Source organism: Phyllobates terribilis, unplaced genomic scaffold (genome assembly GCF_046119375.1).
Source record: "Phyllobates terribilis strain yellow unplaced genomic scaffold, ASM4611937v1 Scaffold_3__8_contigs__length_932513732, whole genome shotgun sequence".
In the NCBI taxonomy this organism is placed as follows: domain Eukaryota; kingdom Metazoa; phylum Chordata; class Amphibia; order Anura; family Dendrobatidae; genus Phyllobates; species Phyllobates terribilis.
The window spans coordinates 798,766,003-798,780,447 of record NW_027362763.1 but is presented as its reverse complement, the minus strand read 5'-3'; the positions used below and the strand labels follow the sequence as shown (position 1 = coordinate 798,780,447).

General features: G+C 40.0%; 1 protein-coding gene across 1 annotated transcript; it reads right to left on the bottom strand.

Moving 5' to 3' along the window:
* Positions 1-4,224: 4,224 nt before the first annotated feature.
* LOC141258343 (uncharacterized) lies at positions 4,225-6,197 on the bottom strand. The gene is made up of 3 exons (XM_073673350.1): positions 5,732-6,197; positions 5,487-5,634; positions 4,225-5,406 (listed from the first exon to the last, which is right to left on the bottom strand). The coding sequence occupies exons 1-3, from the start codon at positions 5,778-5,780 to the stop codon at positions 4,638-4,640; spliced, it is 966 nt and encodes a 321-aa protein (XP_073529451.1). The 5' UTR covers positions 5,781-6,197; the 3' UTR covers positions 4,225-4,637.
* Between the last annotated feature and the right edge of the window lie 8,248 nt (positions 6,198-14,445).

Here is a 14,445-nt window from a genome sequence, read left to right as displayed (position 1 = left end):
ACTTGAATTTAAAAAAAAAGATAATCTTGGAGAGGTGACGTCTAAGAAGGAAAAGAGATTTAGACATGGTCTATTCCAACTTGGATAGAAGACACCCCTTGCCAGAAAAAGAGCGAAAACTAACACAGGACACAAGCAGAGGTGCACATGAATGAAAGTGCTCAGAGAGACATCTGCGTTTTCATTTTAAGACTACGCTAAACTTCTTTGTTTCATCAAATATTGGTGAACATCTCCTTTAATATTGGAAGTGGCTGGTGTGAATTGTCAACTCTGATCATGGACCTAAAGGAAGTTGTTCTTCATTTGTATCTGGATCCTCAGTGAAATGTAAGACATGTTTAAATAATTCTGAAGCCCCCACTACTTTCTTACCAGAATGGTTTTATACCAGGGAGTGGAACTGATTCATTTGAGGAAACTGTTTAACAATATTAGGAGATGGAGACCACCGCTCCATCATGGCATCAAAGGCCACAAACACTTGTAACAGGGTGGTGTAGGAGTTCTTGTGGAGGGTACTCAAGATGTTTGGGTTCAGGGAGGATTTTATCAGGTGGATCAAACTATTATACCATTCACCCCAAGCCAGAGGTACAAAACGGTGATGCCCCCTCTCTTATCTTCTCACTGTATTTTCCTTGAGGAAATCAGTGGTTTTGGCAGCAGTGGAGAGGGGGAAAGATATTGATCTATGCAGATGATATTCTGCTGATTTTGTTAGAGATGGGGAAATCTCTCCTGTGGACCATAGAGGTGACCGTGTCTTTTGGTGCCCACTTTGGCTTGGATAGCAACTGTAGTATATGGGTTTTATTACCATTTGATGAAAAAATCAGAAAAGTGTGAAGAGATTTACAGACTTTAGTAAAAAGATGGCTTTGAATATTTAGGGATAAATATCACATGGGAGCTTGTGAGTTTTGTATCGCTTAACATTATATTGTTCATTAGGAAATTAAAATAGATGTGGATGTGGATGCTGCTGCCGATATCTAATGTGGATAGAATAACCCTGATTAAGATGATGGTCTCTCGCCTCTAGTTCGTTATGTCCTCAGCGTCTGCCCGGTATGGGTAAATGAGAAAATTTTTAAATAAACAGAAACTCTTCTGAACGACCTGATTTGTTGGCGAGAGAGGGTGAGAGTAAAAGTAACTATCTTCTGAAGTCTCAGACAGAAGGAGGCTTGGCCGTCCCTTATTTCCACAGATATTTCTGGGAAGCCCAATTACTTAAATTTCAGGAATTCTGATTTTGAAAGATTTTTATTAAATAAGAAAAAAAGGGATTTTGTAACATTTATGAATTTTTGAAATCAGGGATTTTGTTTCACGGGAATCTAGGAGATGACAAATGTTTTATTCTTGCAATTATACTTGATTATTTAAAAAAGATATTAAATATTAACACATCAATTGGATAATATAAATATATATAGGATAATATAAATATATATAAAATTGTTAAGATACAGGGTTTTGGAAGAGAAAATGTTGCATTTGGTTAAACATTTAATCCATGAAGATGAGTTGTTGCCATTTAATGTGATGAAGACACAGTTTAGCTTAAGTAAAGTGCACGATTTTAGATATTGTCAAATTCAACAAGCGATGAAGAGTATGAAGGAATCAAATTGAGGAACGGATTATTTTTTGATTGGTTGCCATTTAATAAAGAATCTATCTAATATTAATAAACTTATATATTTTATACAATATTCTATTATATAATATTAATAAAAAATTAACCGTGATTCCTTATATATTTAATCTTTAAGAAGAAGATTAGTTGAGAAAGTAAGGAGTAAATATTGCAGAGGCTCAATATATATAAAAACAAAAGTGGGATGTCAATTAATCAAACTATAAATTAATCCAATTGATCCATTAGTTCTATTATTTTCACCAGGTATTATACAGAATGGAGAAGATAACTGACAATACTTGTAAGTTGTGTAAGGCTATGTGCCCACGTTGCATTTATGAAGCAGAAAATTTCTGCAACATTTCTGCATGTCCCTTGCCAGAAAATCGCGTGCGTTTTTTGGTCGCGTTTTTGACGCGTTTTTGACGCGTTTTTGACGCGTTTTTGTATGCGGATTTTACATGCGTTTTTGTAAGCTTATTTCATGCGTTTTTGAGCACAAATAAACTTATTGAAAAAAAAAAAAAAAAAGATGGAAATCCTGATGTCATTTCCTAGTTCAACCCCTCTTCACCATTTTGTTTTTTGCAAAAGACAGTATGCCACAGGAATTGCAGCCCCTGCGGGTCAGCAGACCATGCCTAAACCTTCTGCTAATGACTTGCTTAAATCTCCTGCACTACAACGTTGAGCAGGTAATATAAACTAAGTTTTTTTGGGGTACATTATTTTTATGTAGTGTGTGTACTAACCTATTATTGTTCTATAGGAGCGTTTAAGGAGGAGAAGACGACCAAAAAAAATTTGGGTGCACCCTATCTTGCAGGAGCGGACGGACAAGGGCCACTTTAATGTTCTCTACCAGGATTTAAGGAGGTAAGATATATGTGAAGAAAGTATAATGTCATCCGTCTATGCTGTTTTTTTAAGGTTTTGTTTGTATACTATGTTCCAAAATTATCTTTTAATATTTTTTTTTTCTCTGTTTACTATAGTTTTCCTGAAAAATTTAAACAGTTCTGCCGTCTGAACATTATTGCATTTGATCGGCTGCTAAGCCTTATGTCTCCTGACCTGGACTTCCAAGACACTGTAATGCGAAGGGCCATCTCTGCTGAGGAAAGGCTGCTCATCACCTTGCGGTAAGTTGAATGTTGATTTATATGTACCTGGTTTTGTTCGCCACCCTGCGGTGATGGCTGGTGTACCTGGTTTTGTTACCCTGTGGTGATGGCTCCACTGTGTCTGTCTTTGTGTACATATTTTTGGCTTGACCATGAGATCACCATGCACAGAGATCAGATTGAAAAGGTCACTGATGTGTAAACTCTAGAGCAAACATCGTAGGCAAACACAGACACAAAGTCAAAACACATTATAAATTGATATGTGTGAACTCAAGAGAAAACAAAAGATGACCAAAAAAGATTGAAAATGTGGAGCCCCCCCCCCCCCAAAAAAAAGAGCCCATTGTTGGAATAGTTTTTTGTAATAAAGACCTTAATTTTTTAAAAGATGAATTAATAATGGATAATTACTGTTGGCTTGAATTTCTTTTTATGGCTTTTCTAATTATCTATTTTTCCTTTTCAGATTTTTGGCCACAGGAGAGAGCTTCCACACATCCAGTTCCTTTTGTGATGGTATCGGATGAGGCATTTCCCTTACAGACCAACCTGCTGCGCCCATACCCACGAAGGGCACTGAATGCCCGGCGGAGGATTTTCAATTATCGGCTGAGTCGTGCACGCAGATATGTGGAATGCACCTTCGGAATCATGTGTAGTCAGTGGAGGATCTTTCACACTGCCATCCAGTTGGATACGGAGACCGTTGACACTGTAATTAAGGCATGCTGTGTACTCCACAACTATGCTCGTGAGTACAGCACCGAGCAAGATGAGGAGTCACAGCTATCTGAATTAATTCCAGTTGTCAACTCCGGTCAGGGAAGGCCATCCAACTCTGGTGCCAGGGTGCGAGAAACCTTCGCTGACTACTTCATGAGTCCTGAAGGTGCCGTGCACTGGCAATACTCCTGTGCTGGTGTTGAGCAGCCTGACCAGCAGAGAAGATCTGATGAACAATAAAAGAAGAACTTCCTCCTTTTTTTTTAAAATAAAAATGTAAAAAAAAATGTTTTTAAAAAAAATAAATTTTGGTTAAACTTAAATTTGTCCAAAATATTTCTTGAATTGCAACCTTCTACATTTTTTTTTTCGACAATACGTCAACGCAAAAGTGAACAACCCACAAAGACCAGAGCCTGTAAATTGGCATTACTACCTAGAGCGCTATTCCCAAGTACTGTCTGCTAAAGTCAACCCTCACCATTGTTATTTGCTTGCGCTAAGAACAGAACTAGCAAATAACAGTGTTGAGAGTAGTACTCATCCAAAAAATAGTTGTGGTCCAAAATATCAAAGTATATTTCTAATTTAAAAACCACTGTATACAGCCGACCACATACGTAGATTAGTTTGAACAAATTTCAAAAATGTAGAGTTCCTCTGACCTGCGCTATGGTGAGCGCAGATCAGGGGAACACTTTTTCATTACAACCCAATCCAACCACATATACACTTGAAAAGAAAAATTAACAGATAGTTTAAATAATTTTTTTAATACGTAATATAGAATAACTGTAAAAAACTTTTTAAAAACACAAAACAACAAACTTCTAGAAAATTTAATCGGACAAACATTGCCCATAACTTGGGAAAAAATTACACACTGTGTACAGCACACCTGTCCTCTAATCAGTTTTGGGCCCTAAAATACGGGCAGCACCTGTAGGTTGTTTAATTATATCAAAAGAAAGACCTTTTCTTACAGTCCCCTACGCCTGATGCCTGGTATAGGTGACCATAAGAAAAGGTCTTTGTTAATTGTCTGATTCTCTAAAACATTGTGTATCTATCGACCTACAGGTGCTGTCTGTATTTGCTAGGGTCCAAAAATGCTGACAGGGAGGGGTAAAATTTTTTAACTACAAGTTTTGAAGGTCTTCTTCAAAGCTGTACCCAGGAAACATTTCTGGAGAAAAAGTAGAGTTGGGGGATGGTCCTCTGATAAATGATGATGCACCATGAGCCATTTGCCGACCATAACTTGGTTGCATATCTTCTGGACGGTATGCTGCAGCAACCTGCCCAAAACGCTGGGTTGCAGCTGCTGGTCGTGGTGGAGGCACACTGGGTTTGAAACAATTAAATATTCCGCATACTACGGCTGGGGGCGAGGGCATAACTGCTGCCTCTTCAATTGCCATGACCATAGCGCCTGCTGCAGTCATGTACATGTTCTGCCTATCTCGTGGCAGAGATCTGATGCGGGCAGCTTGGGCTGAGCAAAATTTATCGATGGCATCTTCCTGGGATGCCCTTTCCACAAGGCTGAGGGTTCGATTTGTGAGTGCTTCAAGCACAATAGTCCCACCCCCGTGGCTTTTGGCCTTTTTTTTGCCCGCCCTTCTCGATGCCACGAGATGAGCAGAACCAGACCCCCTCCCAGTGGGCCTCAACACATCACCAGCAGAGCTTCCAGCGTCACTTGGAGCAGGAGCAGGAGAATCAGTCACCAAACCCGTCCCGATGTCCGCTGGATTGGACAAAGAATGTGAGGGACAACCAGATGCTGAAGATGCCGAAGCAGATGGATCCGGTGAGGAAAGCTGGAAAAAGTCCTCGGATTCCTCCTCTGCTTGCTCTGTGTTTGTGTCCTCTTCTGCTGTTGGGGCCATGATGTTTCCTTCAGTTCTGTATATAATAAAAGGTAAATCCCAATGTAAATACAACATTTTTGGAAACATTTCAATTAATATGTTTTGGGAATTTACCTCCGCAAACTCCTACTGGTTAGTATGAAGGCCAGCTCGTCCGCAAAAGGAAATTTTCTTTTTTTGGGTGATGAGCCACTTTGCACCGACTGGTGATACTTCACCAGCCGGTCGGTGACCGATCTCCACCGATTTTTAATATCATACACTGCAATGACACAACCAAAACAATTTATGAACTGCTTTCACACCAAAAAGTGCAATTATAAATAGATATAAAAATAAGTGTAAAAATCAAAACTTACTAATTTCCTCTTGGGCATCACGTTCAGCATTCACCCACTGGGGATACATTTGGCTCAACACAGAGGCCCAGGCGTCTTTTTTCTTCTGCTTGTCTTTGTAGTCAGGACTAGCTCGGTCCCATATTTCGGGATATTTTTCAATCTACAGTGAATAATAACGTGTGTGAATATTATTTTAAAAACAAAATGGAGGAATAAAAGATTAACCCCAAAAAAAAAATTAAATAAACATATGGAGATATGTACGCACACACACCAACACTAACCCCTCACCTATATTGTACGGTTCTTTCACACGTCAATCTCCGGGACGAGTGTTGATGCCATTTTCCACACACAGCGGAGACCCACACACAGACCCATTGCAAAGCATGCTCGGTCACACTTATCTGTACTAACGTGGATATGTGGACGTGAGAAATCAACCTTACAGCGTATGCAGGAGCTTTCAGTGAATGAACCTACATACACTGTACAATAATCTTTCACTTTAATAAAATCTTTTAACCAAAAAAAATAAGTGGGCTCACGCATAGCTTTAATAAATAGCAAAGGGAAAGCAGACGGTTGTTGGCTGATGTTATAGTCTGTGAAGTAGCCAATAACCATGGACCCTTCCTTTGCTATTAATACCAGGCCGCAGCAGTTAGCTTAGCCTTTACTGGCTACTATATAGGAAGCCCCCCCCCAAAAAAAAGTGACATGGGGTCCCCCTATAAATTGTAGCCAGCAAAGGCTAGCCGCTTTGCCTTTTCTGGCCACTATATAAGAAGACCCCACCAAAAAAAATTACATGGGGTCCCCCTATAAATTGTAGCCAGCAAAGGCTAGCCGCTTTGCCTTTTCTGGCCACTATATAAGAAGACCCCACCAAAAAAAATTACATGGGGTCCCCCTATAAATTGTAGCCAGCAAAGGCTAGCCGCTTTGCCTTTTCTGGCCACTATATAAGAAGACCCCACCAAAAAAAATTACATGGGGTCCCCCTATAAATTGTAGCCAGCAAAGGCTAGCCACTTTGCCTTTTCTGGCTACTATTTATGAAGACCCCCCCAAAAAAAATGACATGGGGTCCCCCTATAAATTGTAGCCAGCAAAGGCTAGCCGCTTTGCCTTTTCTGGCTACTATTTATGAAGACCCCCCCAAAAAAAATGACATGGGGTCCCCCTATAAATTGTAGCCAGCAAAGGCTAGCCGCTTTGCCTTTTCTGGCCACTATATAAGAAGACCCCCCCAAAAAAAATTACATGGGGTCCCCCTATAAATTGTAGCCAGCAAAGGCTAGCCACTTTGCCTTTTCTGGCTACTATTTATGAAGACCCCCCCAAAAAAAATGACATGGGGTCCCCCTATAAATTGTAGCCAGCAAAGGCTAGCCACTTTGCCTTTTCTGGCTACTATTTATGAAGACCCCCCCCAAAAAAAATGACATGGGGTCCCCCTATAAATTGTAGCCAGCAAAGGCTAGGCGGACAGCTGCGACCTGATATTAATAGCCGAGAAAGGGGCCATGGTTATAGGCCCCCTCCCAGGCTATAATATCAGCCCTCAGCTGCCCCAGATTTGGCGCATCATATTTGTGCGCCAAATCTGGCACTTAGCCTCGCTCATCCACGCTGCCCTGGTGCGGTGGCAGGGGGTAATAGTGGTGGGGTTCATGTCAGCGCCAGCTGACATGAAGCCCAGGTTAGTAATGATGGGCGTCAATAAGACACCCCCATTACTAACCTACAAAGTGTTAAAAAGAAAAAAGACAAACACCCAGAAAAAAATAATTTATTTGAAATAAAACACAATTTTATTTAATTCTAATTTTACTAAAAAAAAAAAAATAGTTACCTGTCCACGTTCCTGCGCTGATCTCCCATGCACAGCTGTCACATCTGGAGATGTGACAGCTGTCATGGCTGCTGTAAGCTCACACTGCCGGGAACACGTCCGCTCCCAGCAGCATGAGCCCCTGACTGAGGTCACCGGAGTGCATTCAGTCAGCGCTGCTCCGGTGACCTCCTTTACAGCCCTGTTGTACCGTGGGAATTTCTCACGATACAGCGGGGCCGTAAAGCAGATCACCGGAGCAGCGCTGCCTGAACTCCGGCGAACCCGTTCATTCTAGCGGCGGCAGCGGTTCAGAGCGGTCACATTCTATGTGGCTGCTCTGAACTGGAGATCTTCGTGGGACACTCGTGGACTGCTACGGAGGGGTAAGGATAAGGTTGTGGTTTATTATTTTATATTTTATTACAGGAGATCGATGGCTTCGGGGAATTAGGTGTCTAGGTGAGTATAGGTGTATTTTTTTATTTTTTACTTTATTTTAGGGGCGATCGGCGGGGACAGGTAATGTATGAACTAATTTATTTAAGGTAACCACTGGCCACCAATGAAAAAAAAGGGGGCAGTAGATGACATATTATTGGGGCAAATAAAAAAAAAACTTTAATAATGATAGCACCCCCCCCCCCAAAAAAAAAAAATAGGGGGGGGGGGGGATAGGGTCAATAATATATGGAGGCACATATGGGGGCTATTAAATTTAATTTTGGGGCACATTTTACAGCAGGATCAGTCTGATGGGAACTACTGCTCTCATTGAGCTGATCCTGCTGGCAGGAGTGGACGGGGGACAGACATAGGCCGATGGGAGTAGTAGTGTCACATCGGCCTATGTCTGCCTGCTGACACCCGCGCACACAGACCCCACACAGACCCCACACAGACACATACAGACACATACAGACCCCACACAGACACATACAGACCACATACACACCATACAGACACATACAGACACTTACCACACTAATCATGAATCCCACGTTGACATTCATCCGCTTGTACCATCCCACGTTAGCAGCCATGATCGTGAGAGACGGGAATATTATGGGATTCTCGTCTTCCTGGATTATGGGATGCTCATGGGATGGATGGATGGAACGCCCAATTGTGACGTCACTTCCTATTTGCTGCGGTTTTGAGGTACAAGACCGCAGCAAAGGCGCTTCACTTCCGCAATTATTTTTACATATTTGCGGATTTGAAGCGGCCCAATGCAAGTCAATGGCGGCGATTACGCCGCGCTTCCGCAAAATTAATTGACATGCTGCGGATTTTTCCGCGGAGCATAAACGCAGCGGAAAAAACCGCAGCGTGGGCATTGACAGTGCGGCTTCTCATTGAGGACCATGGGGGGCGGATTACCAAGCATTTTTGGAGCGTTTATGCTGCGGAAATTCCGCAGCATATACGCTTGAAAAATGCTACGTGGGCACACAGCCTAAGAAACAAGGGCAGAATTGATACATTTATCATAGGGTATAAAGATATAGAGGGGAAACTGGGGACTTAGATCTCCATTGAGGTCAAATCAACAATTGTAACCTGCTCTCTGGAACGGAAGAGATGAAATGAGGAAGAAGAGTTTCGTAAGTAGGCGACTTTATACAGCAAGAGTGGATTTGGTTAGGAAATGGATAGGGAAAAAAATTGAATACTACAGAATGGAAGAATTTTTTTCAGAGAGTAATAAAATACAAGAGGGCGTGGCTTTGCTCCTCAGAGAATTAAAAAAATTGGGAGAAGATTTTGCAAAAAATGTAGCGTAGAGCATTAAAACTTGGGGGAGAGGGATAATCAATCGCCTATTTTTTTCGGGGTTTCTTTGTTTTTTTAAATCTTGTTTTTTGTCGACTTTTTTGATTATTATTTTTTTTCTGAACAATTCAGAAAAGGGCAGGAGTTAGCGAATTAGAAGGATTGTTGTTTTTTTCTGGATTTATGTTTTGTATTTCTGCAGTACGTTTTGTAGATTTAAATAAAGTTAAATAAAAAAACAAACAATCGCATCATTCCGATGATGCCACAATGACTGGACGATATAGAACGCCCCGTCATCCAGAGTTCCGCTGAGGGATTTTGTAGGCGTTTGTGGAGAGAGGAGTGTTGTAAGAGATTTTTGCAAATATGATGAGAAAAAAGCGATTTAAGCGCATTATAGTTCTCTCTGACACCGAGGACAGCAGTGATGATGACGATTTCCATCAGGTGAGCGTCATTTTTATATTTTTAAATAATGAGAATACATTTGGGATAAAAATCCCATTAAAAACAAATGGTGGCACCAAAAATAGAGCTCCAGGAAGAGGCATGATGGGGTGATAGTTTGGATCATGTTTGCAGAGTAATGACTGCCTTTAGTTGTGGTATTTGTGTCAACATGTCCATGTACAGGGTACATAATAATATTGTATGAAGACACGAAAATGTCACCACCGCCCCTATCCATATCCTAACCATAAGTGTCCCGCACACCCGTCCTACTCTGCACATGAAGTAAGCGCAGGCCAATGGTAACTATATTCATATAGGCATCTACCTGTAAGTCAGTGGAAAATGGAGGAAGATTATAAATTACAGATGTTCATGCTCATAGATTCTATCTGACATGTTTGACAATTTTTCAGTATCATCCACGAAAGAAGCCAATACCGAGGTCTCCAGGCCAGGTTATCATCAGCGGCTTCAATTCGGGCCCGACTCCGAATTTACCAGGTACTGTGCTCCGATCCAGTAACAGCTCTGATATATTGATGTGTCATTATAGTCATTGGGTGCAGCTCATTGTGGTCAGGGCTTGGATTTATCTCTATTGTACGTCTAAGGTAATGAGTTCATATTAAACATTTCTTTTCAGCATTTGGTCAGGAATATTTATACAGGTGTTATAAAGTCAGACAGAAATGAGATTTGGGGATTTCTTCTCATGGTGGCCATGTACAGGGCAGGTTACTGTACCTGAATGTGGTGTTTTGCCCCATGTACATATAGGGGTACACTTGATGCATTATTAGGATTTATGTCTTTTGACAATATTCTAATAAGAGATTTATGTTGTGTTGCCCCCACAGATCTGATTTTACCACCTTCAGATATTGATCCGGACAGTACCACCTGGTAAGACCCACGTCTCCTCCATTACTAGGTATATGATGGGGATTAATGATTAATAGTCAGCTTATTATTTGTTACCTTTATTTCACAGCTCCGATGCCATCATTATTAATTATGATGAGGATTCCAATAGAGCAGGAACTTCCGCATATAATAGTAAGTGATCATTTCTAGATACAATCAGGGTAATGTTATTGTAGAAACAACATTGAATTTTCTGTACTGTCACAGATCAGTTTCCAAATGTAACAATTAAAGGCAAATTATAAATGGGTCTGTGCATTTTTAAATTAAAGATACATTAAAGGGGTAATCCTATTTTAGATAAGCTTTATTGGTGTGAGTCCTATGTCTGGGACACTTCCATAGTGGCAGAACAACATTTCTTTTCAGCATTTGGTCAGGAACATTATTCATGCATTCGCTCTATAGTCGGTCAGGATTGGGATTCGGGGATTTCTTCTCATGGTGGCCATGCACAGTGCAGGTTACTTTAGCTGAATGTGGTCTATTTCCCAATCTACATATAGGGGTACACTGAATACTGTATTAGGATTTATTTCTTTGATGTTCCTCTGTAGTTGTTATTACAATATTTAATAAGAGATTTATGTTGTGTTGCCCCCACAGATCTGATTTTACCACCTTCAGATATTGATCCGGACAGTACCACCTGGTAAGACTCACATCTCCTCCATTACTAGATACCTGATGGGGATTAATGATTAATGGTGGCTCATATTCTGTTACATTTATGTCACAGCTCCGATGATGACATCATTGTTATCACTGACGATGACGATTCCAATACTGGAGAATCTTCCACATATCATGGTAAGTCATCATTTCTAGATACAACCAGGGTTATGTTATTGTAGAAAGAACAATGTTTTTTTGTACTGTCAGTTTCCAAATCTAACAACTAAACGCAAATTACAGTTGGGTCTGTACCTTTAACCCCTTAGGAACTGGTCAATTTGTAGTCTACTTATGTCTCTTCCTCTCCTTCTTCCTTGAGACTTATCTGTTTTTATATTTCCATCCACATTAACATATAATGGGTTGCTTTTAGTGCAATGAGATGTTCTTCTCAATGGCACAATTCACATTACCATACAATGTATTGCAAAATGCAAAAAAATTTCAAGTAAGGGAAAACTGAAAAAAAAATGGATTTTTTTTTTTTTTTTGATTTTTAAGGTCTTCATTGCACAGTAAAATGAACCTGGAAATATGATTCTCCAGGCCAGTATGATTATGTCCATACCAAACTTGCAAAGTTTTTCTTTTTAAGTGTGAAAAACAATTCTGATATTATTAATAAATATATTTGATTTTGTCGCCATTTTCTGAGATCTGTAACATTTTTATTTTGCTATTGATGGAGGCGTATGAGGGCTTGTTCTTTTATAAGGCGGCTCGATGTTTTTATTGATAATATTATGGGGTGGATGTGACATTTAAATTGCTTCTTATTGCATTTTTTGAGTAGTTGCAGAGAGAAAAAACCCCACAATTCTGGCATTTTGATTTAGATGTGTTTTCACTTTACAGCATTTATTATGTTTTCTCTCTAGCATGGATCTGCATTCTGACCTGTCTGATTACAAATTTTCATTCTTCCATATTTCTGTACAGATAATTTACCATCTGATAGTGAGGAGAGCTCCGCTACAGAGGAGAGGTGAGTTATGCCGGATGCATCTACCTCTGTGGAAAACCATGAACTAGGTCAGATGTTTCCTTTGGATTTATTTCTGATTCCTTATCTTTCCCAGGACACCACTATGTAACATCCCCGGCTGTTTCCTGGAAGACATTATTTCTCCATCTTCCATCTACGTTACCCACTTTCAGGTAACAAAGGAGAAGCTGGTGGAGCGACTGTACCATCTATACAACAGGACAGTCTTCGAGAATAAGGTATCTTATTATCGGTATCTGGGCGACACATGACTTATCCATTATCTCCACCTTCAAACAATCATTTCTATCATTCTAAGTTTCTGAAGAGCACCCTAACTCCCTTGTCATGGTTCTGAAATCTCAGGCAAAACTCACTTAGTTTGGTAAATGCCATCACCTTCTTCTTATCTGTGGGATGAGTGGAGACCTTACATGATCCATTCATGCAGACATATAGAGATTAGCAACTTTTTGTAGTTCACAGGATTTTACATTTACATATAAAAACCAATTTGTTGATATCTGTACATTTTAGGAAAGGTTTATTTTTATTTTTGTTCTCACATGTTGGACTTCTCAGTAGACCCCATGTCCCATACAAGGAGACTAGTGCTGTAAATCACACAGGAGAGTTGGGTGCTTTGTTAGAATGGGGTCAAAGAGTTTACAGATTTAGTGGAATTTGTTTCCTCTATTTTAGCTCCCGAGGAAAATGGACGTAGTCTGGAATAAGAGGCTGACATCAGCATCCGGTCAATGCCGTCACAAGTTGGAGAACAACCACCGTTCCTCAGTTATTGAGCTTTCCGATAAGGTCTTGGATTCTTCCGGTAGGTTTCATATCACGTCCATCCTGCAGCTTTATGAGACAACCTCTATAGGTTGCAAAACTGCTACTTGTGATGTAATACATCTTATAAATTCATCGTACATGCTGTCATGGGAAAAACTAAGTACACCCTCTTTGGAATCTAATGTTTTACATATTAGGACAAAATCAAAAAAACATCAGGTCCTTAGAAGATCTTAAAAGTAAGAAAATACAATCTCAGAAAACAACATGATAAATAATATAGTGTAATTATTTATCTAACAAAAAGAAGGGCAAAATGCAAAAGCAGTGTGTGATAAATTAAGTACACCCTTGCTGCAGCTTCAAGTTATTATTGATAAAGATCATTCTAAAAGCTAGTGATTCATGGGGTGTACTTATTTTTCACTCTCTGCTTCTGCATTTTGAAGTAGTTATTGGTAAATAAGTAATGGCACGTTGTGACTTTTCATGTGTTTTTCATCTCAGGATGTATTTACCTAATTTGAAGACGTTTTAAGGACCAGATATTTTATATTATATCCTGAATCCTGATATGTAAAACCAAAGAGTTCAAGCAGGGTGTACTTAGATTTTCTTATGCCTGTATAAACTCTTTTTTAGTGCGACTACGATCCACACTTGCGCACGAGATGTGCCATGCTGCCTGTTGGATAATCGACGGTGAAGGCAGAGATAACCATGGCCCGTTATGGCAGACTTATACCAGAAGGGTAAATGACATCCATCCCGAGCTGCCGGAAGTGACGATGTGTCACAGCTATACCATCAGCTATAAGTACAACTACCAGTGCTCCCTGTGTGATAACAAGTAAGTAGATTTGATGATTCATCGCGTCATGAAACACAATCACCGTGCAGAGACGTCAGGGCGGTTCTGTTGGTATAAGGCTTTTATACTTTACTACTATCAGAGCGGACTGACGTCTGGGGACTGTAGGGCTTAGGATGCTACATGTTATATTTTCTGTGCTGGGGCCAGTCCTTAATATATTGGTTTCAATTTGTTCTTTTTAACATGATCCATGGTATTAACCAACGTTCATTCCAGTCTGGTAACCAATATTTCTCTTATCTTTGTAGACTTGGGCGTTTTCAAAGAATAGCTGATAATAAATCTTATTGCCGCCGGTGTGGAGGCCGATTACGTCAATTGTCCATCAGCTAAACATGTAACTATTCCTCAGAATATTTAGTCTCTAATTTTGTTTCTTTATAATTTAAAGTTCAGATACTTTTATATAT